Raw genomic sequence first — 16205 nt, forward strand, 5'->3', positions numbered from 1 at the left:
ACAACACAAAGAAAAAGGAGAAGAAAAAGAAGTGGAATACAACAAAATGTCATTCTAATGTAAATAATTAGGGTATTTATTTTTATTTAAGACTGCACTTAGTAAGATGGGCCCTCTCATGGAGCAGTTAAAAGTTCTTCCTGTGGCCTGCTTGGGTAAGATCATCTTTCTCCAGGTGTCTTTTTCTCCATCTGCAGAATTAAGGAATCCTTAGTTAAGGATTCCTTAAGCACTCCTTGCTTTTTTAACACTTACAGCCTTGCCATTATTATTTGTTTTGACTCCTGCCAGGATTGACTTTGCTACCCTTTACCTGTTTAAGCCAATCATTGGAAGGAGTTTGAGATTTCCAAATCACTCCTCTCCTGAATCTTCATAGACTTTACATTCTATACCTATCTTATCTTTCCTTCCCCTACAGTGCTATAAGCCTTTTTGCTATGTTCCATCGAACTAATCCATCATTAGCACCATTACTTTTATTAAACTTGTCCATGTACATTTCCTTTCTGTCTTCTTCTGAGTGAAAGCCATCTTCCTCAGGAAGTTGGTTCCTTTGTAGTCTTCTTAGTGTTAGTTTTATTTTGGCAGTCCTCATACAATTGGAATAAATATGTGTCTTCATTTTTAGTTCTAGATCATTATCTGTCTTTTCAATCAGAATTTCTTCAGCTTTGAATGTTATTTCTTTTTGATAACTTAATGAAGTTATCGTCCCGTTTCTTTATGATTGTTAACTTCTGGCTCATAATTACTCTTTGACTTGATTCTTATTAATTTAATTCTAAATTCTAGCAAGACTTAGACAATTTAAATTTTATTTTATTTTTTTACTTATGTTTATGCACTTGTGTGGGTATAGCTGCCTCCAGAGGCCAAAAGAGGGTGTTGGATCCCAGGAAATGGAGTTACAGATGGTTAGAAGCTGCTTGGCCAAGGTACTGGGAACCAAACTCTGGTTCTTTGCAAGAGCAGCAAGCAACTTAACTGACAAGCAGTCTCCAATCCCTCTTACTAATGTCAGTATCTTGTAAATTATTTTATACTGGCCACTTAGTTCCTTGGACTGGACCTTCTCTGGACAAAAATCTTTCACTATGCTTTGCTTCATTCATCTCTGCATGCTTTTAATATTCTATTAACAATGGCAGAAGCTTTCATCTTAATTTCAAGTTCCTTTTTTTTCTGGATAGTTTTTACCTTTTAATTAATTTCTTTTAATATTCTAGCTCCAACAGTTCTCCAACTCATGCCTTTAATCCATTATTTCTGCCATTTTTTTTTAACTTGAAAAGTTACGTTTATTTATTTGTTTAAACATTTGTACTGGCTGTTTTTGTCTGAAGTGCTCTTTCTCTGTGTAATTTTGTTTGTTGCCTTGCTACCTTCAAACCTCCGCTCAATGAGCACAGTCTCTGATTATCCAATTTAAAGTTACGAAGCTCCCCTAACTCATAGTCTTCAAACCCTTTCCCTGCCTTATCTTTAGTTTAAAACAAAATAAAAAAACAAAACAAAACTACCTCCTTCTAATTTTCAACTGAGTAGATTACTTTAATCTTACTAAAACATAAGTGCCTCTCCCTGTACCCTTCTTCCCCAAATAAGTACTCCTAGGTTATCCTGGCTACTCTTGTGATTAGGGTGGTTCTTGGTACAGACGGTAGTGCAATAAAATTTGGTAAATGAAATGCATGCCCTGAGTGCATGCTGTGGAAGTGAATTTCCTTATGTGTACAGCTGTCAGGAAGCATGCTAGCACGAGCTTACCATAAGATTGGGAGTCTAAAATGTAGAAGTTTTGTGACAGTGAATAAATCAGTGCATATGGGTGTGACTCAACAGTGAGATTTAACAAAAACATCTCTAGAGTCAGAATAAAGTGTCCTAGAGTCCACATCAAAGTCACATAACCTCTTAGGCTACAGCTCCTCATCATTAAGAATCCTTGCTTTGAGGTGCTTTCTATGATTTTTTTCCCCTTAGGTCTAAAGCCTTCACTACTAATGTTTTTCTTTGAGTATACTTCAGTGGTGTCATGGATGACTTTTAGTTGCGTTCTTATCTGTATGCATCTCTTATGAGCTAAAAGTTTTCATCACGCTGTAATGCTCAGATTTGTATTAATTTGCAGTAAAAATAGCAGAAACAAGATGGTTTGGATTTAGCTGCTCTTTTGTTATATTTAGAAGATTACTAAAAGATGAAAGACCAACCTAAAAGTTGCAAAACATTCAAGAATTGTAAAAGTTACTAATGTACACAACGTTTATTTTTGTTTTCTCTTCTTCTTTTCTATTTCAGACGGTCTTAAAATCACTACACTTGCCAAAAAACAACAGTCTTTATGTCCTTACACCAGACTTGCCACCGCCTTCATCATCCAGCCATGCTGGGTAAGGTATTTACTTTTCCTGGAACTATGAAAGGAAAAAATGGATGGGTAATTTCTTTAAGTTTTGTATTATAACCAATAAAATTTTTATGTAAGCTTTAATTTACTAGCAACTGTTAAAGAGTATCAATTTTTATACTATTTGGATGAGATTATTCATTTGATTTATGGTAGATGCCTCTTTTCAAAGAAAATCTGTTGGAAATGCCTGTATATTAAAAATAATCAAAACAGACTAGAGCTATTGCTCAGTACTACATCCTGTATTCAGGGTTCCGAGTTCCTTGCTAGCATGTTAGGGGGTGAGGGTAGGGGCCAAATAACCCTTCCTTGATTGAAGGGCTATAGGGAGGAGTAAGAATAAATGCAACTTTAGTCTCTTATTGCCAAGTAAGATACAACTCTGAAGAAAAGACAGTGAGTTATATAGGGCAAAGGTAGAAAAACACCCACCTAGGCTCTCAGAATTTTCTTAGGTTAGAATGACTTGTTACTTTTAGTTCTCATGGAACTCAATGCATGTGTACAGTGATCCCATATCTCGTTGCATGTTAATTTATTAGTATTGAGTAAGCAAATGGCCTACATATACTCAATGTACTAGTGATAAAACAATTTTTTTCCTGAGTCCTTATTATCTCAAAACTTGTTTTTAGCTAACTTTGAATTTTGTAGTATTTATGTTCAACTGCTGATTTTGTTGTTACCAGAATGTCATGCTGTGGTCATAGAGACGGTCATCTTCACTGCTGTGTACCTGACCTCTGATTAATAATTATTCATTCCCTAGGCCTGAAGTGCCTACAGTACTGCTTAAATGTAGTACTTATAGGAGAATAAAAAGTGGTTTTTAGTTGGCTTGTTGATTTTTCACGAAATTTCAATGATGTTGTTGCATGGGTAGGAACAATGAGAAAAGTTCAAAGAAAAACAAATGATGTAGTATTTTGAAGTTTATATGTAGAGACTTATGGCTTTGAAAAAGTTGTATTAATACACATTTAATTGAGACCTCTTAAAAAGTCAGAGCTCGTTTTATAGATGTTTATTCATTTTTATAAAAACTTTGAATTTTTTTCTCAGTCACAGTATATTGTAAATTATTTACTAAAACAGATATAAATTACCATGCTTTTAAATTGTACTGACAGCTGATTTTCTTCAGAACTATAAAGAGTCTATCTCCTTTTCTTACCTTCCTGTCTTGATTTTATTGCCACTAGGGGGTGCCTGGTAATTGAGTCTTTATATTGACAATTTCCTTCGGGTACCAAAAATTATAACAACATAAACTATAATATGAACATTTGTAATTGACTTCAGAATTATTTTAATGTAAATCTTTTTTTTAAAAAAAAAAAACAAAATTTCAAGCTGAGAATTTAAGAGTGAAGTCTTTAGTCATAATTTTTGTGACAGGTGAAAGCATTTTAAATCCTGTAAGAACAGAGCTCAGTGATGATTGAAAGAGTGCTGTATATCTCAGTGGTACAACTGCAGATGAAATTATAATTCATTATAAAAGGGGGAAGTGCTACTTACACATGGTTCATATTATTATAGAATGATTTAGTTCATCAGTATGTTTTTTTTTATTAATTAAACTATAAAAGACAAGCTCTGTTCTCAATGAGCTTATAGCCTATTCACTAAAGGTAGTAGGCCTTTAAAATTTTTCTTTCCATTCCAGATAATTTTATTAATTATCCCCCATTGCTTATCCTAATCCTCAAACTCAGACTATTTCTTCCAGTCTCTTTTGTAGTGTTTCTTTTCATTCATTTGCTCTAATTGTTGATATCCTTGAGAGTTCTTTTCTTAACAGTCTCTCTTATTGTACCTCTTAGAATCTGTTTTCAACCTTTCAATTTTTAAAAGATATTTAAATAACTGAGAAGTTTGTATTTACAAACTCTCATGTCCCAGTTTTCTCAGAAGTTTTCCTTTATGTCTCACATGTAATTCAGAGTTAGATGTTTAGATCTGACTCATCGTCTTTCTGGAAAACCTGTGTAAGTGCCCACATAGGCATAGTCTCAAGTAAAGACTGTATGCAGTGCTGCGGTAGGAACTGACTTGGTGATTGTTAGAAAAGTCATTTAGTTGGGAATTTGATTGTTTTTATTAAGGTAAATTTTGATAGAATAGTAGGAGTGAGAATTGGATTTTAGTGCATTTTAAAGTGAGAAATGAAAACACGTTATATCCACAGAGAACTTGATCATAAATGGAAGTAGGTTTAAGAGAGAAGAATTGCTTGGAATAGGAGGTGAACAAGACAGCAATTGTGAAAAAGTAAAGCAAACAGCCTGGTGTCTGGAAGGGGGATAGAGATGTTAGTTTGTGGGAGCATCTGGAACAGAATAGTGTAAAGTGGGTGGTTTAGCAACACAATTTTAGTTCTTTAGATTTACACTCAAGACAGAAATGCAGGCTAGGTCAGTCAGTTTGTGATGAAGGCATTTTTCTGACTTGTAGATTGCCAATTTCTCACAATATCCTTGCTTGGCAGGGAAAGAAAAGTGAGTGAACTGTTTTTTCTTTCTTCTTATAAGAACACCAATCCCATTGAATTAAGGCTTCAACCCTATGACCTGAATTAGCTCCTTAAGACCATATTTCAGATACCATGAAATTGGAGTTCAAGGCTTCAACGTATGAATTCTAGGGGTAATTCCAAGGGTCAGTTCTGAGTAGGGAGACAGGATTGGAGTCCAGGTTTAAGTATTGAAATCAAGTTAGCTAACAATTTAGAGGTAAGTTAGATAGACAATTGGTGCCAAATTTGAGAATACCTCTGATTTCTGGATTTTAATAATTATAGTAGCAATGACAAAGTCCAACTTATGGAAAATGCTAAAATAGAAAATATATATTACTCAAAGGACAAAAGGGATTTCAAGATAATGTAAAGTATTTAATAAGGAATGGTGACATGAAATTATCATTTCTGCCAAGCCCTTTGCACATAGTATTTTCCTTAAGTCCTTACAGTAAGTCATAAGTAGGTATTTTTACCCACATTTTGCACTGATGAAGTTTAGTGAAAAGTGAGGTGAGGACAGAGAGATGACATGTTTGGAAGGTTGTAAACATTCTGGTTACTTTTAGTCCATACTGAAAATCATAAGCCTAGGTATCCATATCACAACTAACATTGATAGACACTAACCTGAGTTCATCTAGAAAAAGACTTAGTTGATATATCAGTAGGTAGGAGTTTAAAAAGGAGTATAGGAAAACAGCAGTGGAACAAACAACATTCAGTGGAGAAACAACTCAAGTACCTTAACAATATCTATGAATATGATGGTAAGAAACTATTTTATTAAAAGCAGCTGCCCTCAGCCTTGTCTAGTAGAGTATGCCCATAGTCTCCTTTGTCCCAGATTTAGAAGCAGAGTTTGAAGCAATGTAGTTCATTTGAGGTCAGTTAGGGCTAAGACAGAAATTTTAAATTTTGATCTTCAAAAATTCCTTTAAGGTATTAGCAGAACAAAAAGGAAAACAAAGGGGGAAGAAGTAAGGCCTAAGTACTCTAGGATAATGTTACTGAAAAGAATGTAGTATAATAATGTTAATAATACTTTAGCTTCATTTTAAGGCAAATAGCATCAAGGAACAATTTGTCAGTAATATGTACAAAACAATTGTGGACTTGTGTGTTCAAATCAGCAAAATTAGCAAGAAAAATAGATAAGTAATAATTATATCAAATTTATTTACTGATTATGTAAGCTGTAGCAGATTTGAGTAACTCATTCAAACACACATGAAATACCTAAGAAAACAACCCAAAATGCCAGTTTAAAAGAATCAAGGTCAATATTTGACCACATTCCTATATGTTTGCTCTCATAAGTTTAATTCTAATTAACATTATTATTAGACTTTTAAAATTGGGATTTTAAAATATTAAGTTAGTAAATGTTTTTAATAAGGAGTTCTTTAAAAGTGGCTCATTTTAAAGAAGATGATATTCTGGATAAAAAAGAAACCTGTCCCCAATTAAAACATCAATGGCAGTCACAGCACATCTAATTGGAGTGATTCATCAAATCCATTTATACAGTTTACTGCCTATTGATAGGTTGGTGACTACTGAGATTTGCTTGTTAGCATCACACTTCGGAAAAGAGCTGCAGGTATTCTCTATGATGGGAACTTATTTAATGGACAGTCAGAAAGTTGCTCACTAATTCGTGAAGCAAGAAGTTTAATACATTGCAAATATGGTTATTTCTTTATATTTTCCCTCAACAAATGGAATTACATTTATATACTTTTACTATTTCCCACTTGTGTAGATCACAATATATCAGTATCACCACTAATTATCATGTTTTGATTAATCTTGCATACTTTGGTTAAGTCATTTTGTTGAATACAATATATCACTGTATTGATAACTGTAATTATAGGCATAAGGCCACCTGGAATTTGAAATTATCTTGAAAAATGTTATTAGGAATTACGTAAAATGAAATGTTTGTTTATCTAGACCTATTTAATTGTCAGCAAAGAAAGCAATTAAAAGTAGCTGCAGACTCAGAGGCCAACCTTTGTTAAACATGGCTTTAAGATTGTTACAGAACTTGTGGTGATGATAACATGGTGTCTTGGAGGATGTTAACAACTGTAGCGGAGTGTTAATTAAGAATGATGTAATCTTCGGCTCAGAATTATTAGTATCGTGTTAGTTTAGCTGGACAGAAGCAAAACCTAGTTTTGGTTATGATAATAGCTCAAGTCATATTTATAGTGGAAAGATTAACATTTTATTTTTATGCTGTTCCCAAGACAATTTTAAAATCCTCAATGAAATACAATCATATGTAAACATCAAGGCCTTAGCTCATTTACATATGTGCCAGATTTTCAAACTGATTGCTATTTGAACCTAATCTGTCATTGCTGGCTGCATTAGCTACAACAAACATTACATTTACATATTGATTTCTTATTTTGTTTTAGTGTAAATAATCCATAATTATAGTAAATTTGGTCTTTTGTTGACAAGAGCTCATGTGACTCTTAAGTTTAGAATGGAAATTTAAATTACATGTGTTTTGCTTTTTAATTCAAAATCTGATATATCTCAAAGGATAAAAAGATAATTATAGTTCACAAACTATTAAAAAAGACAAAAGGAAAATCTTAATGTTTAGAAAGATACAAATTACATTTTTCTAAAATGACGAACATTTTATTATAAAAATTTTGGCATTTTAAATAAGTTACTATACTGGCTTCAGTTATTAGACTAAATAAACAGCAAAATCTGGTATAAATGGATCTAAAAATGGATCTATAAATCTATCTATACAGCTCAGGAAAGAAATGTAACCTGTGTACAGAAAAGCAATGAAATGACACTTCAGGTGTCTGTGCTGGTGTCAATACTCGTCCTTATTACATACATGAGTAATGTAAGAAGTATAGTTTTACTACTGACAATGTATAGATTTCATTAGATATAAGTAGCAATGACAACAAACTCCTATTTCTGTGTAGACTGATTGAAAGTATATTGTAGTTTTTCTGTGCACATTTAGTTGGAACAATGATGGTTACCAAATTACTTAAGCACTGATAATGTGGTTAAACCTTATTAAGGAAATTTAATTTATATACCCTAATTTCCCAATTCTTAAAAGTCTAATAATAGCAGGTTCAAAAGCTTAAATTAAACTAACGACAGGCTTTTTCTTGATGCAGAAACTGTAAAAGACTTTACATAGTCAGTTGGGTTGTTGTAGCAAAATATGGTAGGTTGGTAACTTTAACAACAAGTATTTATTTTTCATACTTATAGAGGTTGGAAGAAGTTCAAGATCAAGGTACCAAGCAACAGATTCACTTCCTAGTAAGGGCCTTTATCCTGCCTTGACAAGTTTCTTGCTAAATCTTCATATGTTAGGATAGAAAAGGTCTCTACTTCCTTAGTTATCTTGTGAGAATACTAATTCGATAATGGGACTCTCATAGCTTCATATTAAGTATAATCACTTCACAAAGCACCCACCTTCAAATACTGTATATCATACTAGGAGTTAAAATTTCAACCTGAATTTTGGGAAAGACATGAACATTTAGCCCTGAAGTTTAAGAGTAAATTTTTCTTTTCTACTTTCTTTGATTTTGGTGGATTTATAACTTAAAACAATGAGTGTTTTCTCTAGATCTTTTCATACTGAATGGCAGGCAGGCTATGATTTAGAATAACTGAGTCTTTTGCATATGGAAGACTTTCAGAGGGGATTCTGGAATTAAGGAATTGCTGAGAGGATCTTTCGATTACGGTTACTATTGATTGAAGACAATATTACTCTCTTCATACAGTTTTAAGAGAAAGAAGTGGTTGGGTACAGTGACTTGTTCCTTTTACCTCAACTATTAGATAAGCTAAGACAGAGGGGTCATTTGAGCCTAGGAGTTCGGAGCCAAACCCAGACTGTAGTGATGCTGGCTCTTAAAAAAAAGTTAGTGAATGCATTAAAATGATTATGATAGAATATATGTAAAATGTTTATTACTTTGCCTCTTAGGCATTTAATGTGGTTAGCTCTCATTTAATTTTACTTTCTTTTAATTTGTTGTAAACAATCACTTCCTCAAACAAATATTGATTATTTTGATTATATTTTAAATGTGAATTTTAGTCTATCAGCTAAAACAAACACTATTAGTTGAGTTACCCTTTTCTGTTTGTAGAAACCAAAACATGTCTTTGTTGTAAGTATAAGTATCCTGATCAAAAGAAAAATCACAATGGAAAAACACCATAAAGAGAGTACATATGTTAAATTCAAGTAAAACTATTTCTTTCATTGAGCTCACATTTGTACACCTTTTGAAGTTTGCGTAGTTGAAGGCTGGTAAGATGGCTTAGTAAGCAAGCACTTAATACCAAGTCTGCGGACCTAAGTGACTCCCTGGGCCCACGTAGTGGAAGGAAAGAATGAACTTCTTAAGATTGTCCTGTGATCTCCATATGTATGTGTGGTACACATATTCCCTCTGTAAATTAATTCTATTTTAAAACGATTTCTCTTTTTAATTATGATATAAATTCCATTATTTTCCCTTTACCATAACTCCCTCCAGATGCTCATATACTCCTCTTTGCACTCTTTTAAATTCACGGCCTCCTTTTTATTATTGTTACATATATATAGGTGTAAATACTCCTAAAAAAACCCTGCTCAGTCACTCTTTCTTCCCCATATGTGTGTATACATAAATATTACTAAATAGAACCTGCTTAGTCTGTATAATGTTGTTTGTATTTATGTATGTTTTCAGGGCTGACCATTTGGTATTAGATATGCAGTTAGTGTTCTCTCTTCTGTTCTCAGCATTCCTTAGTTGCCTGTAGTTCTTTGTGTAGGGTTGATGCTTCTTGGGCTTTCTTGCATGGTTACTTTTAGTACCATACATAAAATATTTTTAAAATAAACATAAAGGTTACTTATTTGCTTTTTTGCTCTTTTGCCTTTTTCTTTTAAATTGAAGAGAAAACTCGATACTTAAGAGCATTGTATTATTTTTCAATGTTGTAGAAATTATTTAAATCCCAGTTAGCCTGAGGTTTCTACCCTGCCTTAGATCATTGAATTATCAGATGAAGGACACACATAGCTTTTATATACATGAGCTGGGCAGATACCTGCCTCCATACTCTCAGAATCTACTTTCCTATTGACAAGTCTGAATTATTACTTACTACTTACTGTGTTTCATCTGGGCTGCTTAAAACTCAGTTTGCCTAGCCGACAGGGCCAGGTTTTTATGGCTCAGCTAACCCATGGTGGGTTCTCCTCCCTCTTGCATATCCTCCAATCCAAGCCTGGGAACCCTAAACCCCACCTGTGTGTCTTCTGCCCTGGTATTGGTTGTTGGCATCTTTATTCACCAATCAGAAATAACTTGGGCAGGGTCACCGAGGCTACATGCAGACTTGGGGGGCCCATATTTAATATTACAATAAACAGTAAAAGATAAAACCTCAACAGTTCTCCCCTTTAGTCCATTAAAGGACTCTTCTCTCAGATATAAATTGAATACAGTTATAACAATTATGCAAATCATAAGGTATGATATACTCTTATAACATCCAATTATATTTGGTAATGTAGATTTTATCATCTATCCTAACTTAAAGAGTTAACAATTTTGTGCTTCAGTCATGTTTGATTTTAACTTGTATTACCACCTGAAAACCATCGTTTTAAATCTAGAACATCTTCATTGCTAAACAACTTAAGTTTAATTATGAGACTGTGACTATTAGTCTTCAACCCTGTCAGAGATTTGAGAAGGGATTAAATATTACTTGAGCATGCAGGAAACACAAAGACACAGCTTCCAAAACTATAAAAATGTCATATATCTGACAGCCTAAACAGTATCCAAAATTCCTTATAACGTTGGAGCATCTATCTTTAGCTTTCTGTCTCAGAACATTTGACAGACTTAAGTGAAGCAAGAATTATGAAGGACTAGCTTACTCTGTGTTGTCCAATCTTAGCAATCACTTATCTTGCATCCATTTGTTCTTTCTGGACAGCATTCTGTCTGCCTATAAAATTAGGGTATTGGAGTGGTTAGCTTGCCACACTTGAAGCAACTCCACATGGAGGTACCGATGCTCATCACCTTTCTGAAAGTGCAATGGGGGTGCTGTCAGGAGCAGACCTGACTCATAGTCAAAAGTTCATTTTGTTTGACAATCTTCCTTAGAGTTTAAAGGTCCATAGTTGAAATAGAATGGAGCACTTTGCCTTAGAAGAGAGACTGCTAGAGTGTGGGTGTACCTAACATGGCAGACTCACCTGTCTGTTACAAGACACTATTAGGGAGAAAATTGCTCCTAGATGCAGTGACTGAGGCTCCAACTTATTTTGTTAGATTTATCAGTAGTAGCATTTTGTTCAGGTAACCCTCTCAGATTAATAAAACTATGCAATGTATTCTTTGCAACATTGACCCTGTGTTTACCAACTAAAAACCTCACAAAACAAGACATTTTGTTCATCTAAGTTTCTGTGGAAAGTATTTTTAGTAAAATTATGTATTTTAAAAGTGTTTTGTAGCTAATGCTATAGGAAAATCAGTGTTAAAAATTGTAGCACATAATATCACATATAAAAATATGTTTGTCTGCCTGTTTCTTAGTAAACTTAGTAAAGGCAGAGATATGATCTCATTTCTTTCATGCCAAAAGGCAAATCATGACTATAATCTCTGTAGTTAGTCCTAAACAAATTCCTCAGTTTTGTTCATGTGACATTGAACAAGAAAAGTAGTGTGTCAATTTCCTTTGTGAAATTATTGTGATTATAATTTCATGTAGTTGACATGAAGTTCTTAATACTTTATACATTTTAATATTAATTGCTGATGATGAGGCAATGAGCCAGACTAGAGTCTGAGATGGAGGATGTTGCCATCAGTAGACAAATCATTTTCCCTTGGATCATGAATATCAACCTGAAATAAGAACATTTATGAAATGCCCTCTCCCACAAACAACAAAACTAAAACTAAAACTGTGAATATACAATATGGTTTAATATACAAGTATGTTCCCTTATCAGAAAGGGGTGTGTGTGTGTACACGCATGCTTGTGCACGTGCATGCACTTTGTAGGCATTTTCACTTGTGCATGAACACCTTTCTATCTATCTATCTATCTGTCTGTCTGTCTGTCTATCTATCTATCTATCTATCTATCTATCTATCTATCTATCTATCTATCTATCTAGGTAGTCTCTCACCATGAAACTGGAGCTTGCTATTTGGTATATGTTGGCTGCTCAGGTATCTGTCTGTATCCCTTTTCCACCTCCAGTGCTGAATTTTTAGTGCAGTCTACCATTTACCTGGATTCTTAGGGTATAAACTTAGGTCTTAATCCTTAGAAAAGGACTTTACTTACTGGGCTGTCTTCCCAACCCCATCAAAAAGTTTTTCTCCTATGCAACTCATAAATCATGAAGAATAATTTCTACAGAAGCACTGCAGATCTTCTTGTTTGTGTTGCACTGTCACTGTGACATTTTAAAGTCTGAGCATCTCTTAGGTGTTAGAATATGCTACCTTATAACTTATGCCATAATAATTCACTCTTGGGCTCTTTAAAGTTTAATATTGTAGTCCTATAAAGGAAGAATATCTTTTTTTTCCCCCCAGAAGAGGAAACAGTATTTACAGAGTACTCATGTCTAAAGATGGGGCTTCATATATTTTAGGCACTCATCATATACTTCTGAAAGAATGATTGACTTGCTATAGTCAAACAGCTGACCTTGGTAGAGCAAAAGTTCAGAGCTGGCTCCCTAATTCCCTAGCAGTTTAAGGCCTATGTCTCTCTCTGTGCATATATGCTTCATCTCTGCTGCTATCCAGATACTACAGAACTGACTGAAATAGTTTTCTTCTAAATGGTATGATACCTGGTGCTGGTTCTGTGAGACTAGCCTACTATTAAGAAACAAATCTAAGAATTTCCAAAAAGGCAACCATAAAAAATGGATTTATTTCTAAATCTAAAATGTAAAAATTTTGAAATTCCGAGATTTTTTAGCCTAGCTTTTGTAGTCTTCCATTTTAGGCCTTTTTTTTTTTTTTTTTTTTTTTTTTTTTTAAATGAGGAAGACAGTTTTGTTTTATTCATAGTTCTAAGTTTGACTTTTGGGCCTGTGGCAAGGTAGTATGGAGGTGGGTAGGGATGGAAAGAGAGGGAGAGAGAGAGAGAAAGGGAAGCCAGGATCCCAATGTCCCCTTCAAAGGCAGACCTCCTATATGACCATATCTTGCTTTCTGAAAATAGACACCACCCCCCCAAAAGTTTCCACTAACCCAAAATGCCACTTTCTGGACAACAAGCCTTTAATACAGTTCTTTTTGTGTTTTCATCTAAGATCCAAGCTTTAGCACCATGTCTCAGGATTATATTAAGGGAAATCCCAGATTTGAGAGATGCATTTCCTGGAGCCTGCTGTGTGTATGGAGAGTGACTTGCTTGGAAGGGTCACACTTCAGGGGTTCACTGGGCATTTGTCCCAGGCTGCAACATTCTTGGGAGGCTGTGCCTGTTCTCAGTGTAAGGGCTTCAGGAATTGAAATGTCTCTCTCCATTGCTTCTGGCCCTGGACTCATGGGAGAAGTCTTGTGCATTTAACACATTTCTTTCCTTTATTATATTCATCCTTAGCCCTTTGATGTTGCCAGCACATGGCCCTTTTTATGGCCTTTGTATACTCTCAGCTTTGGCATGACTGAACCCAGTCTTCCAGTTGAAACAGTTATTTTAGTTTCCCTTCCCCTCCCCTCCCCTCCCCTCTTTCTTTTTTGGAAGAAATAACACTATTAGAAAAAACAAACAAACAAACAAACAAACACACACACAAAGAAACAAACAAGAAAAACCAAGAAGGGAAATGGGTTTGTTTTCAACTCCTCTTGCCTTGGATAAGGCTACTTTTTACTACCCATCCCTAGCTCCTTCCTGCTGTAGGGTAGAGTCCAGCTCAAAGCAGTGCCACAGCCAGAGTGTCATCGGCTGCTGCTGCTGCTACTGTGGCTCCATCTGAACTCATGGTAAGACTCATAACCCAGGCTATGTGACCTTTTAGTCCAGCCACCTTGGCAGTGATCGTATACTTCAAATAACCAGCTGGTTCTGGGCAAAGACATGACCTGAGATAAGCTCCTTATAGTGGGAAAACCAGAGGATGGAACACACCTGGTAATGGGCATCCACAGCACTCAGGCTCTAGAGCATATGTTCCAAACGTGAGTGTCAGTCCCTGGTACCTCCTTCTGTTGCCAGAATATTGGACTGCTAGGGACACCATGAATAGCCTGCCATCTTAGTCTCATCCTAGCTGCTTGTGATCCATCAGTTGCCTTCTGGAGACTCCCTCATGGTGACCTCTCTCCTCTCTCCTTCCCAGAACCCCCTAGTTTGTTGTTTCAGCTGGACTTTATTGATTTTCCACTTCACCTTAATGTTCAAACTGACTCCTTTGCTTTGTTTCAGGTGGTCGGAATGTTCTAGGGTTACAGCTTGTTCTTTCTGTTTTTGTCCTCCCATAGGCCTGCATGCTGTTAACTCTAATGCTCTTATATCTTTTAGTTGGCTGTTTTGTTTTATTGTTGTCTTTTAGCCTTTGTTTGTTTGTATGTTTTTTGTTTTGTTTTTTAAGGAGAGAAAGTCCAGGTTAGCTTCAAACATGCCTAGCAGCTGAGGATGACTCTCAGTTCCTAATCTTCCTTTTAATTCCTGAGTTCACTGTTTACTTGGCCTTTGATGCTTATATTCAGTAATATTGGATTGTTTTGTGTGTGTGTTTCTAATATGAAATCAAACTTAAAATATCTAAAACCTCACTTTCAGTTTTCCTACCCAGTTATCTACATTAAGTAAGATTCTATCTTTTTGTTTGCTCAGACTGGGAATCTTGGGGTTGTGTTTTTTTTCCTTGCCCTCTATCAGTTAATTGTCCATCTTTGCCTTTAACTTGTGTTCTATATTAAATATTTTTACCATGTATTTCTCCTTTTCCTTACTTCTTTTGTGAATTAATCTATTCTCCTATCTCCCCCATCTCCAGTCTTTTCTCAGAACCAGAGCACAAAGAGAAATCTTACATAAATGGAAATGCAAGTTAATTCTTAGCATTCCCTCTTTAAACTTCCCAGCAGCTTTCTTGCCGTTACAACCAGACCATGTATGATTAGACCTTTGTTGAACCCTTTAGTACATGCTGTTATAGGTCTTCTTTTCTTGGAGATGCCTTTCTCAACTGTTCTTTTTGCTAGATTTCCAGATTCTCTGTTAGCTTTTATTTTATAATCTATTTTACTTGCTTCATAATACATTGCACTCTCCAAAATTACTTATTTACTTGATCTTTCCCATTGGCTAGAAATGCAAGTTTCATGAAAACAAGGACCATGTATGTTTTTCTTATTCCTCTTTTTTTTCTCTAGCAGCTAGAATAATGTTTTGACTGTAGATTGGTATACAACATACTGTCAAAGTTTTGTCCCCTGACCCCCGTACCCCAAGTATATCTTCTGAGTGTTCAATTCTAAGATCCTGTTTATCCTTTGAATTTCAACTTGTGTGTCTTCACTAGTTATAGATTACCTTTTTCCTTCATGGAGTTTTTTTAATTCCGTGACCTAGGACAGAGTTAAATACCTTTCTCTCAGTTTTCCTTGAGTTTTTATTTCAGTTCTATTGGTAGTGACTTATTTGTTTCCGAATTAGACTATGGTTTTTTTTTTTTTCCTGAGAACTGTGTATTTTTATTTAGATTGAATCTTTTTTAGAAAGGCATTGTCCTAATGTTGCCTTAAAAATAAATAAGAAAGTAAATAGTTAAGTAATCATTCATTCATTCATTCGTTCATACATACATACACGAATACATATTTGAACCAGAATGATAATTTTCTAGAAGGTAACCTGTTGTGTGAAAGACAGAGGTAATTCACGTTTTATTACTAAGCGAGTATCTGCGGGCTCCAGGTATTTTGCTTAGGTGCTAAAGATAAAACAACAAATGTCCTTCCCATAAGAAACTTGTATATTAGTTGGATATTTTAAAAATTCATCAGTTATACTTTATGATATATATTAGTGCTTTTTTTTTGTATTTTTCAGCTATTACTAACCTTTAAACTCTTTGTGAGACAATAGACTAGACAGATTAAATGCCTAATTCTAATCTTTATTTTGTGTGTGTTCCAGATTGGCAAAAGAAGAACCAAGTAGGTCAGAGCTATGTAGCACAC

At 34.7% G+C, this 16205-nt stretch overlaps 1 protein-coding gene across 1 annotated transcript in view; it reads left to right on the plus strand.

Annotated features, from left to right (window-relative positions):
* Positions 1–16205, plus strand: part of Faf1 (Fas-associated factor 1) — a 287334-nt gene that overhangs the window by 63935 nt on the left and 207194 nt on the right. Inside the window, exon 6 of the mRNA NM_007983.2 lies at positions 2305–2396. Coding sequence (NP_032009.2) covers positions 2305–2396 — 92 coding nt within the window. The remainder of the gene's footprint in view (positions 1–2304; positions 2397–16205) is intronic.

This window comes from Mus musculus, chromosome 4, assembly GCF_000001635.26.
Source record: "Mus musculus strain C57BL/6J chromosome 4, GRCm38.p6 C57BL/6J".
Classification (NCBI taxonomy): domain Eukaryota; kingdom Metazoa; phylum Chordata; class Mammalia; order Rodentia; family Muridae; genus Mus; species Mus musculus.